General features: G+C 39.2%; 2 protein-coding genes across 3 annotated transcripts in view; both read right to left on the bottom strand.

Annotated features, from left to right (window-relative positions):
• ADK (adenosine kinase) overlaps window positions 1-20207 on the bottom strand; it is a 613194-nt gene that overhangs the window by 52639 nt on the left and 540348 nt on the right. The window lies entirely within an intron of this gene.
• Window positions 1522-2719, bottom strand: LOC117082721 (DNA-directed RNA polymerase III subunit RPC4-like). The gene has a single exon (XM_033209678.1). It carries the CDS (start codon window positions 2247-2249, stop codon window positions 1794-1796), a length of 456 nt encoding a protein of 151 aa, XP_033065569.1. The 5' UTR covers window positions 2250-2719; the 3' UTR covers window positions 1522-1793.

Raw genomic sequence — 20207 nt, 5'->3', positions numbered from 1 at the left:
AGAATCTAGTATAGTATGAACTCATTATACATTTTCTGGTTGATATTAAGTAGTAAATAACTGTACTATATTTCTCTAGCTTAGTTTAGTAAACCACGTAAGCAAATAAACTCAAGTTTCTAGTTGTCAATGATCCTGCCACTGGGATTTCATAATTTAGCATTTCAGATGCTTGTATAAAAGTAAATCATACAATTGCTTGAAATTTAGAAGGAATGAATAAATTCAACCTTGCACAACCTTTCCCAAAAACCTTTCCAGACCTAACTGTGCTGAACACATTCTGGAAATAATGAAAATATGATTGGATTGTTGCTTTCACTTTCTATCATTCCATCATTGTAAAATGAGGACATATTTATGAGTTGATGAATCTAGATTCACACCCTGTTTAAAGATAGAAGGCTGACCAGGTGCAGTGGCTCACACCTGTCGTCTCAGCCAAGGTGGGAGGAACACTTGAGGCCAGGAACTCAAGACTAGCCTGGGCAACAAAGCATGATCCCGTTTTGACAAAAAATTTAAAAAACTGTCCACAGAGGCAGTCTACAGATTAAAAAAAATTAACTAGGTATGGTAGCACATGCTCATAGTTCCAGCTACTCAGGAGGCTGAGGCAGGAGGATCCTTTGAGTCCAGGAATTCGAGGATGCAGTGAGCTGTGATTGTGCCACCGCACTCCAGTCTAGGTGAAATAATGAGACCCTATCTCTAAAACAAAACAAAATGAAAACCCCAAAACATAGAATGCTCTCGTGGAGACTTTGAATTAACACTTGATATTTATTTATTTACTTAAAAGGAAATTAACATTTGTTGAGTGGCTACTGGTTCTGGCCTTGTGCAAGGAGTTTTCATCTATAATATCCCATGTAATCCTCACGTCAACCCTGCGAAGTAGGTATCATCCCCATTTTTGTTAGATGAGGAACAGGAGGCTCAGAAAGGTTAGGTAGTTTGTCCGAGGACACAGAACCAGAAACTGATGAGCTGGGACCCCATGCTTAAGTCTCAGACTCAATCCTTGCTCTCTCTCCTACGCTGCCTCTAGGAGGAAGAAGGGAGCACCAACAAAAGCTGCAGTCCTCACACTTCCTGCCTGATGCCCCAACAGCCACCAAAAGCCTGCACCTTCCCACAGATCCTCCCCCCTCCCTTGGGAGGATGCAGTCAGTTGAAGAGATTAAGACACAAATACAAAAATAAATAGCATGGACAAGTCCCCAGCAGCAAGGATGTGCCATCTCCACACTGTGGGAAGGTCACTGTGCCATTCACAGTTGCTGTGGGATGAAGCCCCGTGGGCCCTGGGGGAAACTGGGACAATGGCTGCCAAACGCTGGAGTGGGTGGGCTCAACTGGCCTCTCCTGGGTTGCAGAGATTCAAGAACAAAATATCTAGAGCAGACAGCAGCCGCCCGCCATCCTCCTCCATCTGATCATTTTACCAGTGTTTGTGATCTAAGAAGGATTCAAAATCAGGGGAACACACAAATTTGTGCTTCACATGTCTCTCTGTTCCTACTTCCAAGGCCCACAGACACCCTCTCCTGCAGGAAAGAGCAGGCGGTTCCCGTGGTCACGTCCAGAGTAACCTTGCCCAGGAGGAGTTGCACTCTTTTGGATCTGTGGATGGGCAGCTTGCCAACCTGACCCTCAGGTCAGCTAGGATAGAAGCAATCTCTGCCAGCCTGGCTTCCTTCTCTTTCTCCTGCTTGATGAGTACCACCGGTCCATCCTCGCCCTGCACCTCTGCCTTGATGGACTGGGTGGTGGGTGGCCAGGGAGAGTTGTCAGGCAGCTGTAGGAACAGCAGTTCCTCCTCCTTGGTGAGGCTCAGCTCCCTGAGCAGCTCTGCCACGGGTATGTCCTTCGGGAGGCCCGGGAGTCTTCCTGGCTGCTCTGGGAGGAGCCTTCATCTTGGCCTCCTCCCCCTCATCTTGTGGCTCCTCTTTCAGTTTCACAGTAGGTACACCTACCTCTTCCTTGGGGCCAGCCAGCCAAGGTTTAACATCTGGTTCATCATTTTCTTCCTTAAAAACCCACCCCGAGTGAGCCAATGACAGCTGCACGGGCATGTTTCGAGTGTCATTCCTCAGCCTGGGGTCATCGATGAAATCGTCCTTCTCCAGCATGGTGAGATGTTTCGTGTCCTCGTCCATCTCTTTCTTCTCTTTTTTGATGATGATACGAGAAGGTCCCATGTCTGACACATCCACTGTCTTATCCCAGTTCCCTTTTTTCTTCATTATTTCAGCTGGGCCTTGCTCAAAGATGGAGTGGGACTGGATCACTTCTGGGCGGCCTCATCCCTGCCCATGAACCTCTCTCTGTCCATCTCTGTCCCTTTCACGTTTCTCCTTCTTGACAGCTACTTCTTCCTTGGGTTCTTCTGATTGATGATATTTGGGGTGAAGGTTTACTTCTTGACCCCCAACTGCAACCCCCAGAGTAAGGTTCCCAGAGTTGATGAAGGGAAGGCGGCCCAGGGTGAAGGGGGTGCCGGTCACTGCCTGTTGAGCTCCTGGGTCCCAGTCAGGAGGGGTCAGGGCCCTAACAGAGTGCTGGGTTCGCTCACCGCATTTCCTTCACCTGTGACTAACCTGCCACCAGCCCTTGGTCTCCACAATAAGTGGAAGTCTGAATGGCAGGCTCTAGGCCCATATTGGCCCTCCCCCCCCCTTTTTTTTTCTATTGAGACAGGGTCTCGCTCTTGTCACCCAGGCTGGAGTGCAGTGGTGCGATCTTGGCTTACTCACTGCAACCTCTGTCTCCCGGGTTCCAGCAATCCTCCTGCCTCAGCCTCCTAAGTTGCTAGAACTACAGGTGCCTGCCATCACATCTGGCTAATTTTTGTATTTTTAGTAGAGATGGGGGTTTCCCCATGTTGGCCAGGCTGGCCTCAAACTCCTGAACTCAGGTGATCTGCCCACCTCAGCCTCCCAAAGTGCGGGGATTATAGGCATGTGCCATTGCACCTGGCCTGAATTAACACTTGAATTGGATCAAACTAGGGCAATCAAATGAATCCTAGTGACATATGTGGGATTCACCTCATGAGGATGCCATATAAATTCAGGTAATATCTATATGTTTATGACTCTTCTTTATAAAGAGACCATGGACTCTTAGCGCTGGGAGAATAGGAAGAAGCATTTATTAGATAATTTGGACCAAGGCATCATAGTTATAGAAAATACTGAAAGGCCAAACATCAGTTGCTTTCTTTTTAGTGGTCTGGTCCCAATTATTGCAGGAGTAGGACATTATTGGTATTCTAAATGTGACCCTTGTTAAAATCATGTATCTTCTTCTGAGCACAATGGTCAAGATTTTCAAAGTGGATATGTACATACAAAGTTCTTTATTTTTGAAGAAGCAGCTATTTCTAATCATGGACTTTCCCTCAGTAAGACTGTTATTTGAATTGTTGATGGTGGCAATGGAAAATATTTAGAGTTTACAAAAAACAAAACAAAACAAAACAAAACAAAAAAACCCAAAACTGCATTAGATAGGAGGGAACCAAAAGTTCCTTTTTTCTCTATGGCATAGAAGAAATCTTAGAGCAAGAAAGCATTTCAGGGATAATAATGCCACAAGGCAATGTCATAGGTTTATACTGAAAGACAAAGATTTTTTTTTTTTTTAACAGGGTATACTGTACAATAAAATTAAAGTTCCCTAAAGTATGAAGTCAATTTCAATGGGCACCCTGACAATCAAACACTGATAAAAGTTCTCAATACTATTTATTGTCCAATAAACTAAACTGGATTCACAGATTACTTGTCTACTTGGAATACAGCAATAAACACCAGTAAACAACCATTTTATCCAATTTAAGCAGAAGTCTTTTCTTTATTGAGTCATTTGCCAATCTCTCTTGCACTTAAAAGCAGATTAAAATGTGTAACATATGGTTAATTACCTGTAAAAACAACAACAACAAAACCTCTCAAGTACAGCAATTTTAAAGCTTGGTTGTATTCCTCACCATTCTTTATGAATAGAAGCTGCAGCACCAGGGGGAAAAAAAAGTTGCAGAAATACTTGAAGGATAATACTCATGTTATTCCTTTTTTTTTTTTTTGGAGACAGATTCTAGATCTGTCACTCAGGCTGGAGAGCAGTGGCATAATCTTGGCTCACTACAACCTCTGCCTCCTAGGTTCAAGCAATTCTCCTGCCTTACCCTCCCATGTAGCTGGGATTACAGGTGCCCACCACCATGCCCAACTAATTTTTGTATTTTTCGTAGAGATAGGGTTTCATCATGTGGTCCAGGCTGGTCTTGAACTCCTGACCTCAAGTGATCTGCCAACCTCAGCCTCCCAAAGTGCTAGGATTATAGGCGTGAGCCACCGCACCCAGGTCCTCATGTTCTTCCTTCTGTTAAAGGATCTAAAGTTGAGGTATAGCTTAGTCAGACATCTGAGGTTCAATAAAGTCTCTGGGCAAAGACACAGCTCTGGGAAAGATTGAATAATCTAAAGAATTAAACTAAAACCAAGAAAATTTAGTCCCTCAATAATAGTGATTGGTAGAAGCAGTTCAGAAATTGAGTTCACACCGGCTTTCGAATTGATCGTACATTTCTCTTCCCAACTCACCATTCAATGCCTTCATCTTGGTAGTTTGAACGGTGAGTCATGGTGGGAGTATTTACACCATGGAAATTAGAAAACACAACAAACTAGGGCTTGGTTTGCTATGAACTGACTGTTAAAAATATACACTAGCATACCGGGTTCCATCTTATAATTAGGCTTTTTTTTTTTTTTGAGACTAAGTCTCACTCTGTCACCCAGGCTGGAGTGCAGTGGCATGATCTCAGCTCACTGCAACCTCTGCCACCCCGGTTCAAGTGATTCTCCTGCCTCAGCCTCCCAAGTAGCCTAGATTGTAGGCACCTGTCACTACAGCTGGCTTATTTTTGTATTTTTAGTAGAGATGGGGTTTCACCATGCTGGCCAGGCTGGTCTCGAACTCCTGACCTCAAGTGATCTGCCCGCCTCGGCCTCCCAAAATGCTAGGATTACAGGTGTGAGCCACTACACCTGGCCTACTAGACTATCTTTAAATTGCTGTTTGGTTTTTTATTTTTCCCAAGCAAGGACTGAAAATACAATTGTTACGTTGATAGTTCTGTAGAAAGTTCTATTGGGTAATGCTGCTATGAATATTTTTATCTAAGAAAGTTCCCGGCCAGGTGCGCTGGCTCATACCTGTTATCTCAGCACTTTGGGAGGCCAAGGTGGGTGGATCATCTGAGGTCCTGAGTTCGAGACCAGCCTGGCCAACATGGTGAAACCCTGTCTCCATTAAAAATACAAAAAGATTAGTTGGGCGTGGTCGTGGGCACCTGTAATACCAGGTACTTGGGAGGCTGAGGCAGGAGAATTGCTTGAACCCGGAGGCAGAGGTTGCAGTGAAACGAGATGGCACTATTGCACTCCAGTCTGGGTGACAAGACCGAGACTCTGTCTCAAAAAAAAAAAAAAAAAAAAAAAAAAAAAAAAAAAAAAAAGAAAGTTCCTTCATATCCCTTCATAGCCAAATTATTTCTCAATAAAACAAAAACCAAAAAGCTACTGATCTGATTTATATCACTGTAAATTAATATTGCCTGTTCTAAATTCAAATAAATGTAAACATACAGTATATGTTCTTTTATATCTGGCTTCTTACCTCAGCACTTTTTTTAGCATAACGTTTTTGACATTCATTCACATGGTTGCTCACATCAGTCATCCACCGCTTTTAACTGTCAGTGGTGTGCTGGAGCCAGATTGGCTAATGAGAATTAATTCTGCATATACAAAGCTCTTCTCAAATCTGCCTTCAGTGACCTCACATTGATGGTGGGAGTATTTAAACCATGACACAATTGCTACTAATCTACGTTATTTTTTCCTGAAAGCCAGTCATAAAACATTTGCTACCACACCACTGATTCTCTTTTAAATAACCTGCATCAACAGTGATAAAAACAGAAAGAAATGTTGGTTTGCAGCATCAGGATCTGTTTAGGCAGGAAAGAACAGGGAAGGCTAACTGTTATCAGTTAAAAAATGTAGCTGCATAATAAAATCCCTTAAGTTTTCTCCTTTGGCTTACAACTAGCTGAAAGGGACAATTTTCCAAACAAGAGAGTAGAATGTCCTTTCTGAAATTTTTCATCTGGGATTTCTTCATTTGACTCAAGTGTCTATCAAAAAATTTTAAAGAAGGAAACATTCTTCCTATAACGTACGGGATGTCACTAGACAAACCAGTTCTCCATAATTCAGGATAGGCAATGCCTATTAGATTAAGAAGAATGGCACAATCTATTAAAAAAAATTCAAGACCCTGTGTCAAAATAGGCCATATTTATTTTCTAATACTATACCTAATTTTGGCAATTCCATTCAGAACTGGTTCTAAACTATTACTAGCTGATGACTCCATTTCCCCTTCACTGCCCTAAATATCATTCTAAATGCCTACAGCTCTTCTTAAGCTACATACTAATTCTAACTCTCAGAGAAAAAAGAAGTCATTAGGTGTCAAGTCTTTATACTTTGCTAGTTATGTTGAACAATTAATAGTGTTCCATCAAACAATACAAGAATCAGTATTTTTGTTTCTGAGAATGAAAGAAGATGGGAGATAATTCATTTTAGGGACATTACATCATATAGCTTTAGAGGATACTATTTATACTCTAGTCTATGCAAATGGCACCTGCTAGACTTGGCCTGTTCACAGATCACAATACTATTTTTACTTCCTCAGATGACCCAGACACCATATACAAACTGGGCATAATATCGCTGTCAGTACTACAAGGTTGGTGTCTTTAATTGTGTGTGGTATGCGAAGTCTCAACACTGGTTACACCTAGGCACAAGAAATTTGTGCTGTGCTAGTTAATCTTGGAAAAACAAAGTAATGCCAAAAAGTCTCTATTTTTAATGTACTGACAAGCTGTGCTAGTGGTACCCCAAGAAATAAAAGAAGAAACAACTCCCTCCCAGTCCAGATATCAGTTTGTTCATCTATTTTAATACCTCATTTTAGATAATACAAGTAAATGTTCTATGTGAGCTGTAAAGTGCAACATTAGACATTGGCAATTACTTTTTTCCTTTTTTTTGAGACAGAGTCTCACTCTGTCGCCCAGACTGGAGTGCAGTGGCGAGATCTTGGCAGCCTCTACCTCCTGGGTTCAAGTGATTCTCCTGTCTCAGCTTCCTGAGTAGCTGGGACTATAAACGCTGGCCACCACACCCGGCTAATTTTTGTATTTTTAGTAGAAGCAGGGTTTCACCATGTTGGCCAGGGTGGTCTCGAACTCCTGACCTCAAACGATCTGCCCGCCTCAGCCTCCCAAAGTGTTGGGACTACAGGCCTGAGCCACTGTGCCTGGCCAACAATTACTTTCCATAATATTTTACCACAGTGGCCTCTGATAAGGAAGGGGAAAAGCCTAAATTCTGATTCGCTCAATCTGAAAATCTAGGATCTGAGGGGCAAGTTCACATTTCTGATAGCAATGGCAATACTCTAAACATGCTTTGAGATTGAAGACAACATACACTGGACCATATAGGAGTTTTCTCCTCCTCACAATCAGGTATCTTGGTTTTGAAGAGATGGAGACAGAAATATCTTTTCGACCTTCAGGAAAGTCACGGGGACAAGTTTTCACATTTTTTGAGTTTAAATGTGGCTGGGGAATCTGAAAATATGAACATTTTATCCAGCATTTCCCAACACTAGAATGTCACTCTAGACTTCAGATAGTTCTTCTTTCTTGACTATACATTAAAAAATTTAGTGGGAAGAAATGGAGACAATTGTTGAAACTTAGCAGGAAGTCTACCATATTAAATACTTAAGTATTAGTTGATTGACTGACAGATTTTTTTTTTTTTTCCCTTTAATAGAGTCTCATTCTGTCGCCCCGGTTGGACTGGTGTAATCAGGACTCACTGCAGCCTCAATCTTTCAGTCTCAAGCGGTCCTCCCACCTCAGCATCCTGAGTACCTAGGACAATAGGTGAATGCCATCATACCTGGCTAATTGTTTTAATTTTTTCTAGACAGGGTTTCCCTATGTTACAGAGGCTGGTCTTGAACTCCAGGGCCCAAGTGATCCTCCTGCCTTGTCCTTCCAAAGTGTTGGAAATATAGGTGTGAGACACTGTGCCTGGCTGAGAGTAGAATTTAAAAGACTTCTAAGCTAGCAATTAAGTATATTTTCTAATAATCTAATTTTTATGTACTACTTTAACAAAAATAGAGAAAACTTCATTATTTCTTATTTTCTTTCTTTTTTTTTATTTTTTGAGAGTCTTTTTTTTTTTTTTTTTGGTCTGTCACCCAGGCTGGAGTGCAGTAGTGCGATCTTGACTCACTGCAACCTCCGCCTCCCGGGTTCAAGTGATTCTCTTGCCTCAGCCTCCTAAGTAGCTGGGACTACAGGCAGTGCTCCACCATGCCCAGCTAATTTTTGCATTTTTAGTAGAGACGGGGTTTCACCATGTTGGCCAGGATGGTCTTGATCTCTTGACCTTGTGATCTGCCTGCCTTGGCCTCCCAAAGTGCTGGGATTATAGGCGTGAGCCACCGTGCCTGACCTATTTCTTATTTTCTTAGTGGTTACTACGGGAATTACAATTAAAATCCTAAATTCATAACAATCTAGTTTGAATTAATACCAACTTAGCCTGGAGAGTATTAAAAGCCTTGCTCTTATACAGTTCTGTTCCCCTCTTTATGTTGTTGTCATAAATTACATATTTTACACGTCTTTCCATTAACATATAATAATTTTTTTAGGCATTTTTCTTCTTTTTTTTTGAGGTGGAGTCTTGCTTTGTCACCAGGCTGGAGTGCAGTGGTGCGATCTCGGCTCACTGCAACCTCCACCTCCCAGGTTCAAGTGATTCTCCTGCCTCAGCCTCCCGAGTAGCTGGGACTACAGGAGCGTGCCACCATGCCCACCTAATTTTTGTATTTTTAGTAGAGATGGGGTTTCACCATGTTGGCCAGGAATGGTCTTGATCTCTTGACCTCATGATCTGCCTGCCTCGGCCTCCCAAAGTGCTGGGATTACAGGAGTGAGCCACTGCACCCAGCCTAGGCATTTTCCTTTCATGAATGAAAGAAGAGTTACAAACCAGCAATACTGGTTTTTATATTTACTTATGTAGATACCTTTACAGGAGTTCTTTATTTCTTCATATGGCTTTGAGTTACTGTCCAGCATTCTTTCATTTAATCCTGAAACATTCCCTTTTAGCATTTCTTGTAGGACAGGTCTATTAGCAATAAACCTCTTTATCTTTTATCTGGAAATGTCTTAATTTCTCCTTCACTTCTTAAGGACAGTTTTGCCAGATTATAGAATTTCTGTATTCTTAAGCCTGTTTTTTCACATGGCAAGATACATACATACATACATACATATATGTGTATATATACATATATGTATTTTTTAAACAAAGAAGCTAACTTACCTAGTAGATTCTCCACAATTCACAATGCATTTTAATCTACTGAAGATGCAAGAAGATAAATTGTAGTGTGGGCTGAGATCAGTGTTGAACTGAAGATAGGAAAGCTTTTCAAGAAATTAGTTGCTGATTGTACCTTGATAATTAAATACACAAACCTATGATCCTTTTAGGCTTATTTAATTAGTATCAAATGAGCTTACTTAATTACAGCTGTAAATTAAATGCATAGGGTTCGCCTCATCTCAAAATAATTATATGTGCATTATAATGTGAATTATGGAACATTAATTTGTAGTTTATCGATTACTCCCTAAACAGAGACTGAAACTCATTAGGACAAAGTTATTATCATAGCAGTTTTGATAAATAGCTCCTAGAAGAGGTTCCTGAATAACGTTTGCATACAAGTTCTTTAAAGGAGAACTATACATGTGTCAGAGTTAGTAGTACACACATTTATTGCAAAGCCCTGGTTCAGAAAAGTGTGCTCCCTGAGGTATTCAGATAACAGGCATATATGCTTATATGTATGTATACAGTAATATCTCCCTGCTCATTCTGCACAGAGTTAGAACAACTTTTTCAAGTTTATAGTAGAGGCTATAATTACCTTTTAAAAAAATCTTTTAACATAAATAACTACAGATCAAACTATTACCTCTAGTAAACCAGTTCTTAGCATTCCCCAATAGAAAAAATAATAGATTATCATATTAAGAAAGCTTCTGTTACGTCTATTATACCCAAGAACCACACAAAGAGGGACATAACTCTATATCATCTGTGGATAGTATACTGTGGGTAGCTATCTTTTTTTTTTCTTCCTTCTGCAATTTAATCTGAGAACAAATATTTGCTGCTAGAAAATGAACAGATAATTATTAAAGGCATAAATACAGACTAATTAGGGAGAGAAAACATTCTAACTCTAGAGGTTGTTTTTTTTTTTTTTTTTTTAAAAAGGAAATGACTATGTTTATCAATTGGGGAGAGCTGAGTACAAACGGAGCTCACTCAATATGCAATTTAATACCTTTTAATTTGGGAAGGAGACTCTAACCGTAAATTAAAATATTTCAAGTGTAATTTCATGAACAGGCCTTAGATTTTTCCTTAAACATAAAATGGATTTAAGTCGAAATGTGAGATTTTCATGATTAAAATAGACAAACTTTTCAGACTAGCCAGTCCTTATCTTACATGCTTTAAATGTACCCACCGGTTTTCACATTTTCCTTTTCCTGCTCTCTGGTGAGACAATTCCCACTGACCACACCAATAACCGTGGCTGAGCTTATATTGTTTTCCTTCATTTTTTCTTCAATATTTTGCACTATGAAACTGCTGCCACAAAGCCTGAAGACTGCACTTGATTGCTTACTGTAATACTAACATTTGCTAATTAGGAGTAGTGGCATTATCAGGCTTCAAAAGCAACAGCAGTGAAGGCTGAGCAGCTATGTCAAGGCTTTCCTCAGCATGTGGTATTTTTAACTTTGGCCACCATAGCTTTTTCCTCACTATATTTGTAGTTTTCTGCCATTTTCTCTTTAACTGCAGAGACTGAAGGGAAGACCTAAGCATAATAATCCTGTTTTAATTCAGCTCAATTTGGGCCTAAAGTAAACACTGAATTACTCATGATTAATTCTAAGGAACATAACCTACTCTCATGTTCAATGGGTCTATGTTTGAATCTAACTAGTGGCTTCCCCTCATCTTTCACTGCCTTTCAGTCTTTCATTTCCCTGTGTTAATCCCCAAAGTGAAAGAAAAATCATAACTTGTCATTCTCCTACTATACAAAACTTTTGTATTCTGCAACTCACATTTCAAGGAACTTATTATCCTTGTATCATGTGTTCAAATTCAAATTAAATTCAGACCACTCTATAATAAGTGACAAGATGCATGAGGGCACTGTGATCTAGGCAACCATAATTATACAATTATTGATAAAGTTGCTGTTGATAAACAATGCAAAAATTAGGAAATACTATTTTGCAATTAAGTGATGAAGAAAGCTGTTTACTGCCTTCCATTCTATCCTCTGTTAATAAGATTGAAGTTGCAGATGTTCATGTATGCTGCATTGATGTTAAATGGTGCATGATGCTCTAGGTGGTTCCCATAACCTTGCTTTGTCTACTCTGAACTGACTCAATTGATATGATAATATAGAAAAATGCGGGGCTGAACTGGCACAGTTTGCATAGCCTTGAAATCTGCCATTAATGGACAGCCAACTGCTTCTAAAAGTTCTTGTTCAGTTGTCACTGACAACAATGTATTAGACAAACAATATTTTGAAATTAACCACACAGGTAGTGATATCACTTACTGAAGCTTTTATCTCATCAAACAAGGTACACATCAATGTATTTACAAAGCTAGCAAATGGGGACTTTGTGATCTTTTTGGGAGTTCAATTACTATTAGAGTAAGTATTAACATAAAGCAAGCAGAAATCATTCAGGGGTCATAAACAGTGGTAGTAGCACTTGCAGCTTTTTGACACAGGTATATATTTAGAGAAATACCTTTCTCCCTTTCACAAATCCTGTATTTCCATCTCATTATTAAATAAACACTATGTTTTAGATTAAGAAATAAAATCTTCAATGTTGCTCAATATTGCACTTTACTCATAAAAAAATCATCATGTAAGAGACTCCACCAATTCTTTCACTTAAGTCAAAGTATGAACAATAAGCTTGTTTTAACTTTTTGTTTATACTTGGCTTAAATCCTAAATTGAGACCTTTCATTCTGAGCATTAGTTTTATTACAAGACTAGAATACAAACATAAAGGAAAATGGGGCCACTGTACACTGTATCCATCGCCCCTCTGAACTGCACTCATCTCTGTGGGAAGACTGAATCTGTTCATAAGGACTGTACTTCCTATCTGATTAATATCAGATTAAACCTTCAAGAGGAGCTCTTAAAGAACATCTGGTTGAATGTGGTACAGACACCCCGGTCAGGGTTATCCCTGCTCTCTAACAGTTTCCCAAGCAATCCAGAAGGACAGAAAAATATTAATATGGATTTAAGTAGGTTGCAGGGACTAATGACAGCCTAGGTAATACAGACCAAGTGTCTTATCAAGAATTAGAACATCTGGACATATTTAAAAAAAATTTGTTTGAAGGCATTGAAGTCCTAACAAAAGAATGAAGAATTACCAGGCTATAATACAGAGGATGACAGAAACCTAGAGAAGTGAGTCTGGTGTTTGATGCTATGAAGACAAAGTCTGGAACTCAGAGTCTGTCAAGAGAAATGGGCCTAGTTAAAATCTCTTTATCTCAGGGTGGGAATCAAAAGGATTAAGGGTGTGTGAACAGGCAGTAGAAAGACCTAGACAAGGGATTGTAGCTTAGCCACTAATAATCTAAATCCTTAAACTTAAGATTAAGATAAATACAGTGTGCCAATGTCCCCATGCCTGCCAAAAGCAAACATGAATCATCCTATACCTCAAATTATTTCTATAAGCAATTTCGCAAATACAACATATCACCCACAATAAAAAATAAACAGTAATATAAAGAGGCAAGCAGGAAGTTAAAACCAGCAGAAATTACAGCTTAATAAAGCAGTTCCAGATATTGAACTTAACAAACAGAAACTTTGAAATAACTATGCTTACTGATCAAGAGTTAAAGATAAAATCGAGAATTTTAACAGAGTACTAGAATATAACAGACAGGTTTAAATGGAAATTGAAAATAAAAATTTAGTGGATAGTTTTAATAGAAGCTTAGACACAACTTAAAAAAGAATTAGTGAACTGGAAGATAGAACAGAAGACAATACCCACAATGAAGCCCAGTGAAGACAGATAAGATGCATTCTATATAGTTCCCCAAAGTAGAACTAGAACCTGTGGGTAAAAGTGATCAAGAAGGCAAATTTATATCCGAGAGAAGGAAAAAGTTTCTAACAATTTAGGGTTTATAAAACCAAATGAAATGGACCTCTCAGGTTATGAATGTTTGAGAGAGGGTTTCTGACTTGAGTTGCGAATGGGATAGATGATCCCTCTGTCCCTTTCAATTTTAAGACCTTAGGATTTAGGTTAAGCATGGTGACTCATGCCTGTAATCCCAGCACCTTAGGAGGCTGAGGTGGGTGGAATGCTTGAGGCCAGGAATTTGAGACCAGCCTGAGCAACATAGTGACATAGTGAGACGCCTGTCTCTACTAAAAATAAAAAAATTAGCCAGGTATGGTGGCACATACGTGTTTAGCTACTTAGGAGGCTGAGGTGAGAGGATCCTTTGAACCCAGGAGTTTGAGGCTGCAGTGAGCTATGATCATGCTACTGTACTCCAGCCTGGGTGATAGTGACAGAGTGAGACCCTGCCTTTAAAAAAAAAAAAACAGAACTTAAGATTTTATAAGAATTCGGAGAGTGATCAGGTAGAAAAATTAAACTCAGGAGAATAAGTTTTGAAAGACCATAGTATGATCCAATGAATGTAAAATTATATAATATGTGTGAATGTAAGCATTCAGTAGAGATGTCTAGAAGTAATCACTAAATTGTTAACAAGTGTTATCTCTGGGGAGAATTTTAGTAAATATTTTATAAGAGGGAATATGGTGAAGATGATATCAGTAACCGTGAGATCAGAGTATTGCAACTAGGGGTATTACATTAGAGGAGGGGTTCTCAAACTTTTTCTCTTAAAAAATTATTGAGGCCAAGTGCAGTGGCTCATACCTGTAATACCAGTACTTTGGAAGGCCAAGGCAGGAGGATTGCTTGAACCCAGAAGTTTGAAACCAGCCTGGGCAACATAGTGAGACCCTCTTTTTAAGTTAAAAAAAAAAAATTGAGTCCATCAAAAAATGTAAGCCAGGAAAAAAAAAAAAAGAAAAAAAAATTGAGGACTCCAAATAGATTTTGTGAGTCATATTTATTAATATTTACTTTATTAGAAATTAAAATGATATTAAAAAATTTCTGAATAAACCTACGTTTTACATATTTTAATAACTATATATTCCAAACAAAAATGTTAGTAAAAAGTATGGCATTTAAGTTTTTGCTTATCTCTTTAATATCCAGTTAACAGAAGTCAGCTGGATTCCTATGTCTTTTTCAGCATTCAATCTGTTGTGATATCATACATTATGTAGTCTCTGGAAAACTCTACTGCCATTGAGAGTCAAAAAGGCAAATAATATATTTGAATTACTGTGAAGTAGTTTTGACTTCATAGAAGAGATTCCTTGAAAAAGCCTCAGAGAGGGCACCCCCAATGAGTCTATACTTTGAGAACCACTGCATTAGATTAAGTGCTGTAGCTGTCACTATGCTGGGAAGGTGGCCTTGTTCACTCTAGATAAGGTATAATTACTAGGAATGTGTCAGTTCTGTTGTGCTCACAGCTGTGGCTAGTGGGATAGGCCAATAAGGAATTCATGTTCTGCAACTTAGAAAAGATCCCAAACACGCCAGGCGCGGTGGCTCACGCCTGTAATCCCAGCATTTTGGGAGGCCGAGGTAGGCGGATCATGAGGTCAGGAGATCAAGACCATCCTGGCTAACACGGTAAAACCCTGTTTCTACTAAAAAAAATACAAAAAATTAGCCGGGCGTGGTGGCGGGTGCCTGTAGTCCCAGCTACTTGGGAGGCTGAGGCAGGAGAATGGCGTGAACCTGGGAGGTGGAGCTTGCAGTGAGCTGAGATAGCACCACTGCAGTCCAGCCTGGGCGACACAGCGAGACTCCGTCTCGGAAAAAAAAAAAGTGAAAGCAAGCTGGCCAACAAACAATATTTTAGACTTCCGTAGTCAGATAAAGTACCACTGTGCTGATCCTTTTATGTAATAATGGGCCTGAATTACATACATACCCCAACCTGTAATTTCTTTTTCATTGTTAGAAACAAGTTTTATATAAATGCATTAGACAAACTATACTAGCTGAAGCCTGACATAGAAGAACCAATAAAGGTCTCCAAAGTGAAGACAGACTTATCTCCATATTAGAATACTAATAACTTAAGACCAAGATAGAAACCCAACCCAAGACAGATGGTCTGAAACCTGCAGAGCATGGCAGCTACCCCTTTCTGGACCACCAAAAAATTATTTATTTATTTTTAATTTTTAAAAAGCTATTTTTTTTTAGTAGAGATGGAATCTTGCTATGTTGCCCAGGGTCGTCTCAAACTCCTGGGCTCAAGGGATCCTTCTGCCTCAGCCTGGGATTTTCGGCATGGGCCATTATGCCTAGCCAACAGAAATTTTAAAAAATAAAATAGTAAAGGGTCCACAGCCTACCTTCTACTATGAAAGGCATGATTTAGCCTATTTGATCACAAAGAAAATTAACAGGCCCTTGAGACTCTCTCCCTAACTTTTGAAGACTTAAAAGAACCCAGTCACAGGTGTTGCAGACACCATTTTCTTCCTTAATTGGGAAGTCAAAGGCTCTATTTCAGATAATTTACTACAACAGTTTGGTGCCAGAGTATTTTTAATCTTTTTCCCATGGTATTACATCCTAGCAGTGAAATAATATTTTATATTTGCCTAGTCTTTAAAAATAAAAAGTCTGAGAGAATGGTCTCTATGAAATAAGAATTATATCCTATTCATCCAATAATTCTTTTAATACGACATTCCTATTACATTAACATCTAGACCTGGGCTTGTTAAAATATGGCCTGTGGGCTACATCTGGCTAGCTGCCTATTTTTATAAATAGAGTTTTATTGGAATACAGCCACACCCATTTGTTTATATAGGGCTATTTTCACGCTACAGAGGGAGAGTTGAGCACTTGGAACAGAGGTAGTATGCCCTGCAAAGCAGACAATAATTACTATTTGTCTCTTTACAAAAAGTTTGCCGACTCTTGATTTAAACATGTAGTCTATTAGAACTGAAAGATACATTAGAGATTCTTTAGCTACTCCTTTCACTTTACAGTTGAATAAAATGAGACCCAGAGAATTGAAAAACGGAGCACACAGAAGACAAGTGGAAGCTTCCTAGCACATGGGATTCCCTCTTTGTTATTTTCCAGCTTACTCATTCCACACAAGGAATGCTCTGCCTAAAGCAAGAGTCCTGCCGAGTCTCTTAAAAGCCACATATGGTGTTGGCACAGAAATTGTTTTTTCAACACCTGGGTAACCAGGCTGTGTGGGTCCCAGGAGTGCACCAGTGCCCTCAGCTTCAGCTTTAGCCAATCCCTGAGGAGTTAGATCTGAGAGAGAGCCACTTTCAAGGCCCTGCCTCATTAGTTCCTGCTGCTACCGATCTAACTCAGAGAAAACTGGTCCTTCCCTCATGGCTACTGCACCAAGGCCAGTCTTGGGTAAAGAGGCTTTGTTCATAGAGGATTTGTTAATTAAGTCATCACTGTACTAATAAAACCCCAGAGCTTCAGCCAGTAGTAGTCTATGCTACTTAAGGGTTGCTGAATTTGTATGTTTGTAACTAAAAGGAATATATTATTTTAGAAACAACTGATATGTTTTTTCAAGTATGAAAATAAGATATGGAAAATACAAGAGTATCTAATATCTTACCCCCAGCACACTGGCATACTCACTCTTGCTACTTTGTTTTTGTTTTTGAGATGGAGTCTCGCTTACTTGCTTGCTCGCTCTGTGGCACAGGCTGGAGTGTAGTCGCAAGATCTCGGCTCACTGCAACCTCTACCTCCCAGGTTCAAGCTATTGTCCTGCCTCAGTCTCCCATGTAGCTGGGATTACAAGCACATGCCACTACGCCTGGCTAATTTTTGTAATTTTAGTGGAGATGGGTTTTACTGTATTGGCCAGGCTGGTCTCGAACTCCTGACCACTCAAGTGATCCACCCGCCTCGGCCTCCCAAAGTGTTGAAATTACAGGTGTGAGCCACTGTGCCCAGACTCTCTTGCTACTTTGTAATAGCAGGTAATTTTATATTCTGATTTGTTTATACTTAAAGTCCTCAAATCCTAAGTAATGAAGTTTCACCATGTTGGTTTATTTTTCATGTAACGTAATATATACAGTTTCAAGTTGCTACATTATTTTTAATGATGGCTTGAGTAAACAACACACTTTACCTATTATTTTTAGTTTTCTTTCATTTTTTTCACTATTATACATAAAAGTGACATGAATATCTTCACATGTAGATGCTCCCAGATTTTTGATTATTTAGATTAAATTCCAAGAGCTGAAATTGCTGGATAAAAGGATATGAAAAGTTTTACCAATTTATACTGTAGCAATATTAAGAGTATATGACTATACCCTAAGCATCAAATAACAATTCTTTTAAAAGATTCTCCTATCTCACATATTCCAATTTGAACTTCTTTATGAAAGTCCCCTATGTCTTCTAACATATCCAGGTTCAACCTATAGAGTAATCTTCAGTAAGTAGAGCTCTGCTGAGTGTGGTGGTTCACGCCTATAATCCCAGCACTTTGGGAGGCTGAGGTGAGTGGATCACTTGAGTCCAGTAGTTCAAGACCAGCTTGGGCAACATGGTGAAACTCTGTTTCTACAAAAAAATAAAAAAATTAGCCAGGTGTGGTGGCGTGCACCTGTAGTCCCAGCTACTCAGAAGGCTGAGGTGGGAGGATCGCTTGAGTCTGGGAGGAAGAAGGGGTTGCAGTGAGCTGTGACTGTGCCACTGTACTCCAGACTTGGCAACAGAGAGAGACCCTGTCTCAAAAAAACAAACAAAAACAATAACAAAAAACACTAACTAGAGCTCATATTAGTCTCACCCACAAGCAGGATGACACTGCCAGAAAGCCATTAAAAGTCTGATTTTAAAAGAAAAGCTCACTAATAAAAGCAAAAATGTACAAAGGTTCAAATAAGTTTGATTGATTGAGACATGGTTTCACTCTACTGCCCAGGCTACAGTGCAAGTGGTATGATCATAGCTCACTGTAACCTCAAGCTCCTCGCCTCATGTGATCAACTGCCTCAGCCTCCTGGGTAGCCAAGACTACAGGTGTGTGCTACCATACCTGGCTAATTTCCATATTTTTTTTTTTGCAGGGTCTCACTATGTTCCCAGGCTGGTCTTGAACTCCTGGTCTCAAGTGATTCTCCAGCCTCAGCCTCTCAAAGTGTTGAGGTTACAGGTGTGAGTCACCCTGCCAGGCCAAAAAAGCTTTATTGAAAGTATTTACTAATGATATGGAGCATGTAAGATATTGATCTTTCTGCATCTCTTACAAAAAAAAAAAAAATCAAGCTAACATGGTATTGATACGTTATATAAAACCTGCTTAAAACCCACTTTAACATTCAGTCCATAGAAATCAACTCAAGAAAAATAATCATTCAGAATTAGCATAAATTTACAAATCTATATCTTAATACAGTGTTTAACGTCAAGACTCTACTTTAAATATCATGACACTCAATTTATTATACCTCAGGTAACCTACATTGCTTCAAGTCCTGTATACATATTTTTAAATGGCCATCTCTCCTTTATATGGATAATGGTGTAGGACTTAAAATAGTATATCTGACCATTCCAAGATGAAAGTCATCTCTTTTGCTAACATCTTTATTGAAGCATGATTGACATAAAATAAACTGTACTATCTAAGTGTACAACTGGAAAAGTTTGAATAGGTATTACTCATGAAGCCATCACCACAATCAAAATAACAAACATACACATCAATTCTAAAAGTTTCTTCTTGTGTCTTTTGTAGGGTCTCATCCCTTCCTGCCCTCTATCCCTAGGCAGTCACTCATCTAGATTCAGCAGTCTCAAGGTTTGATTTGGATTTCTAATCAATTATCCTTTAGTGATTCAGGTAATACTGCCTATACCCAGTGGGTTTTGTCTCCACAAATGACCATCTAATTTGAATGACAGAGGTTACTTTCTAGGAAAATTTCTGAGCTACAGATTCCCTAAACTAAAAGCAGCCTCAACTATTCTGCTAAGCACTGCACCAGTCTTCTGTAGAGACTGACAGCCTTCTCATATATCAATGCATAATTATAGACTTCCAGCATAGCTGATGGTTGGCGGTTCTTGGATCAACAATATTTTAAAACAAATGAAAGAGGAATTAACTTGATTATTTAGAACCAGGTCTTTAGAACATTCACAGCAATTCTGTTTCTTCTTCAGTTATGCTATACGTATTTAAAGATTTTTCTTTTCTTCTGAGTTAAGAAAAACATTCGTTCAAGTCATTTTTTTTCTTTTAAAGTTTGTCATTTTTGAAAAAAAACTGTGCCAATGGTCAGTATCAATTCTTGGTTGTTGACTGGCTTTAAGAAGTTATCATGATTATTTTATATTCAGAATTTCATTGATGAAACACATCTAGTGCTATTCTTCACACACACACACAAAGACCTCCTAAGTATTTTATGTCCAGAGATGAAAAGTGTCTATAAGTTATATAATTCTTAATATTGGGTTTATCATTCTTCTTCTAGTCACTTAAATTCAAAATATTAAGGTCATCCTTGTCTTCTTATAAAGTCACTAAATCCTGTTTCATCTCATATAGTCAACATATCTTTCACGTCTTTTGCCCTTAGTGATGTGATCCTTATCTTTCTAGCTTCTGTACCTATGCTTATCTTGCACATACAGACATACTGAACTATGTCCCCCAACTCACCATGCTCTACTCTTCTTTGCCTATAACTTTATATGTGCTGTTTCTTCTGGCTAGAATGTTGTT

Source organism: Trachypithecus francoisi, unplaced genomic scaffold, assembly GCF_009764315.1.
Source record: "Trachypithecus francoisi isolate TF-2019V2 unplaced genomic scaffold, Tfra_2.0 Lachesis_group9, whole genome shotgun sequence".
NCBI classification, from domain to species: Eukaryota; Metazoa; Chordata; class Mammalia; order Primates; family Cercopithecidae; genus Trachypithecus; species Trachypithecus francoisi.
The sequence above is the reverse complement of the archived record's forward strand: the minus strand, read 5'-3'. Positions and strand labels throughout refer to the sequence as shown.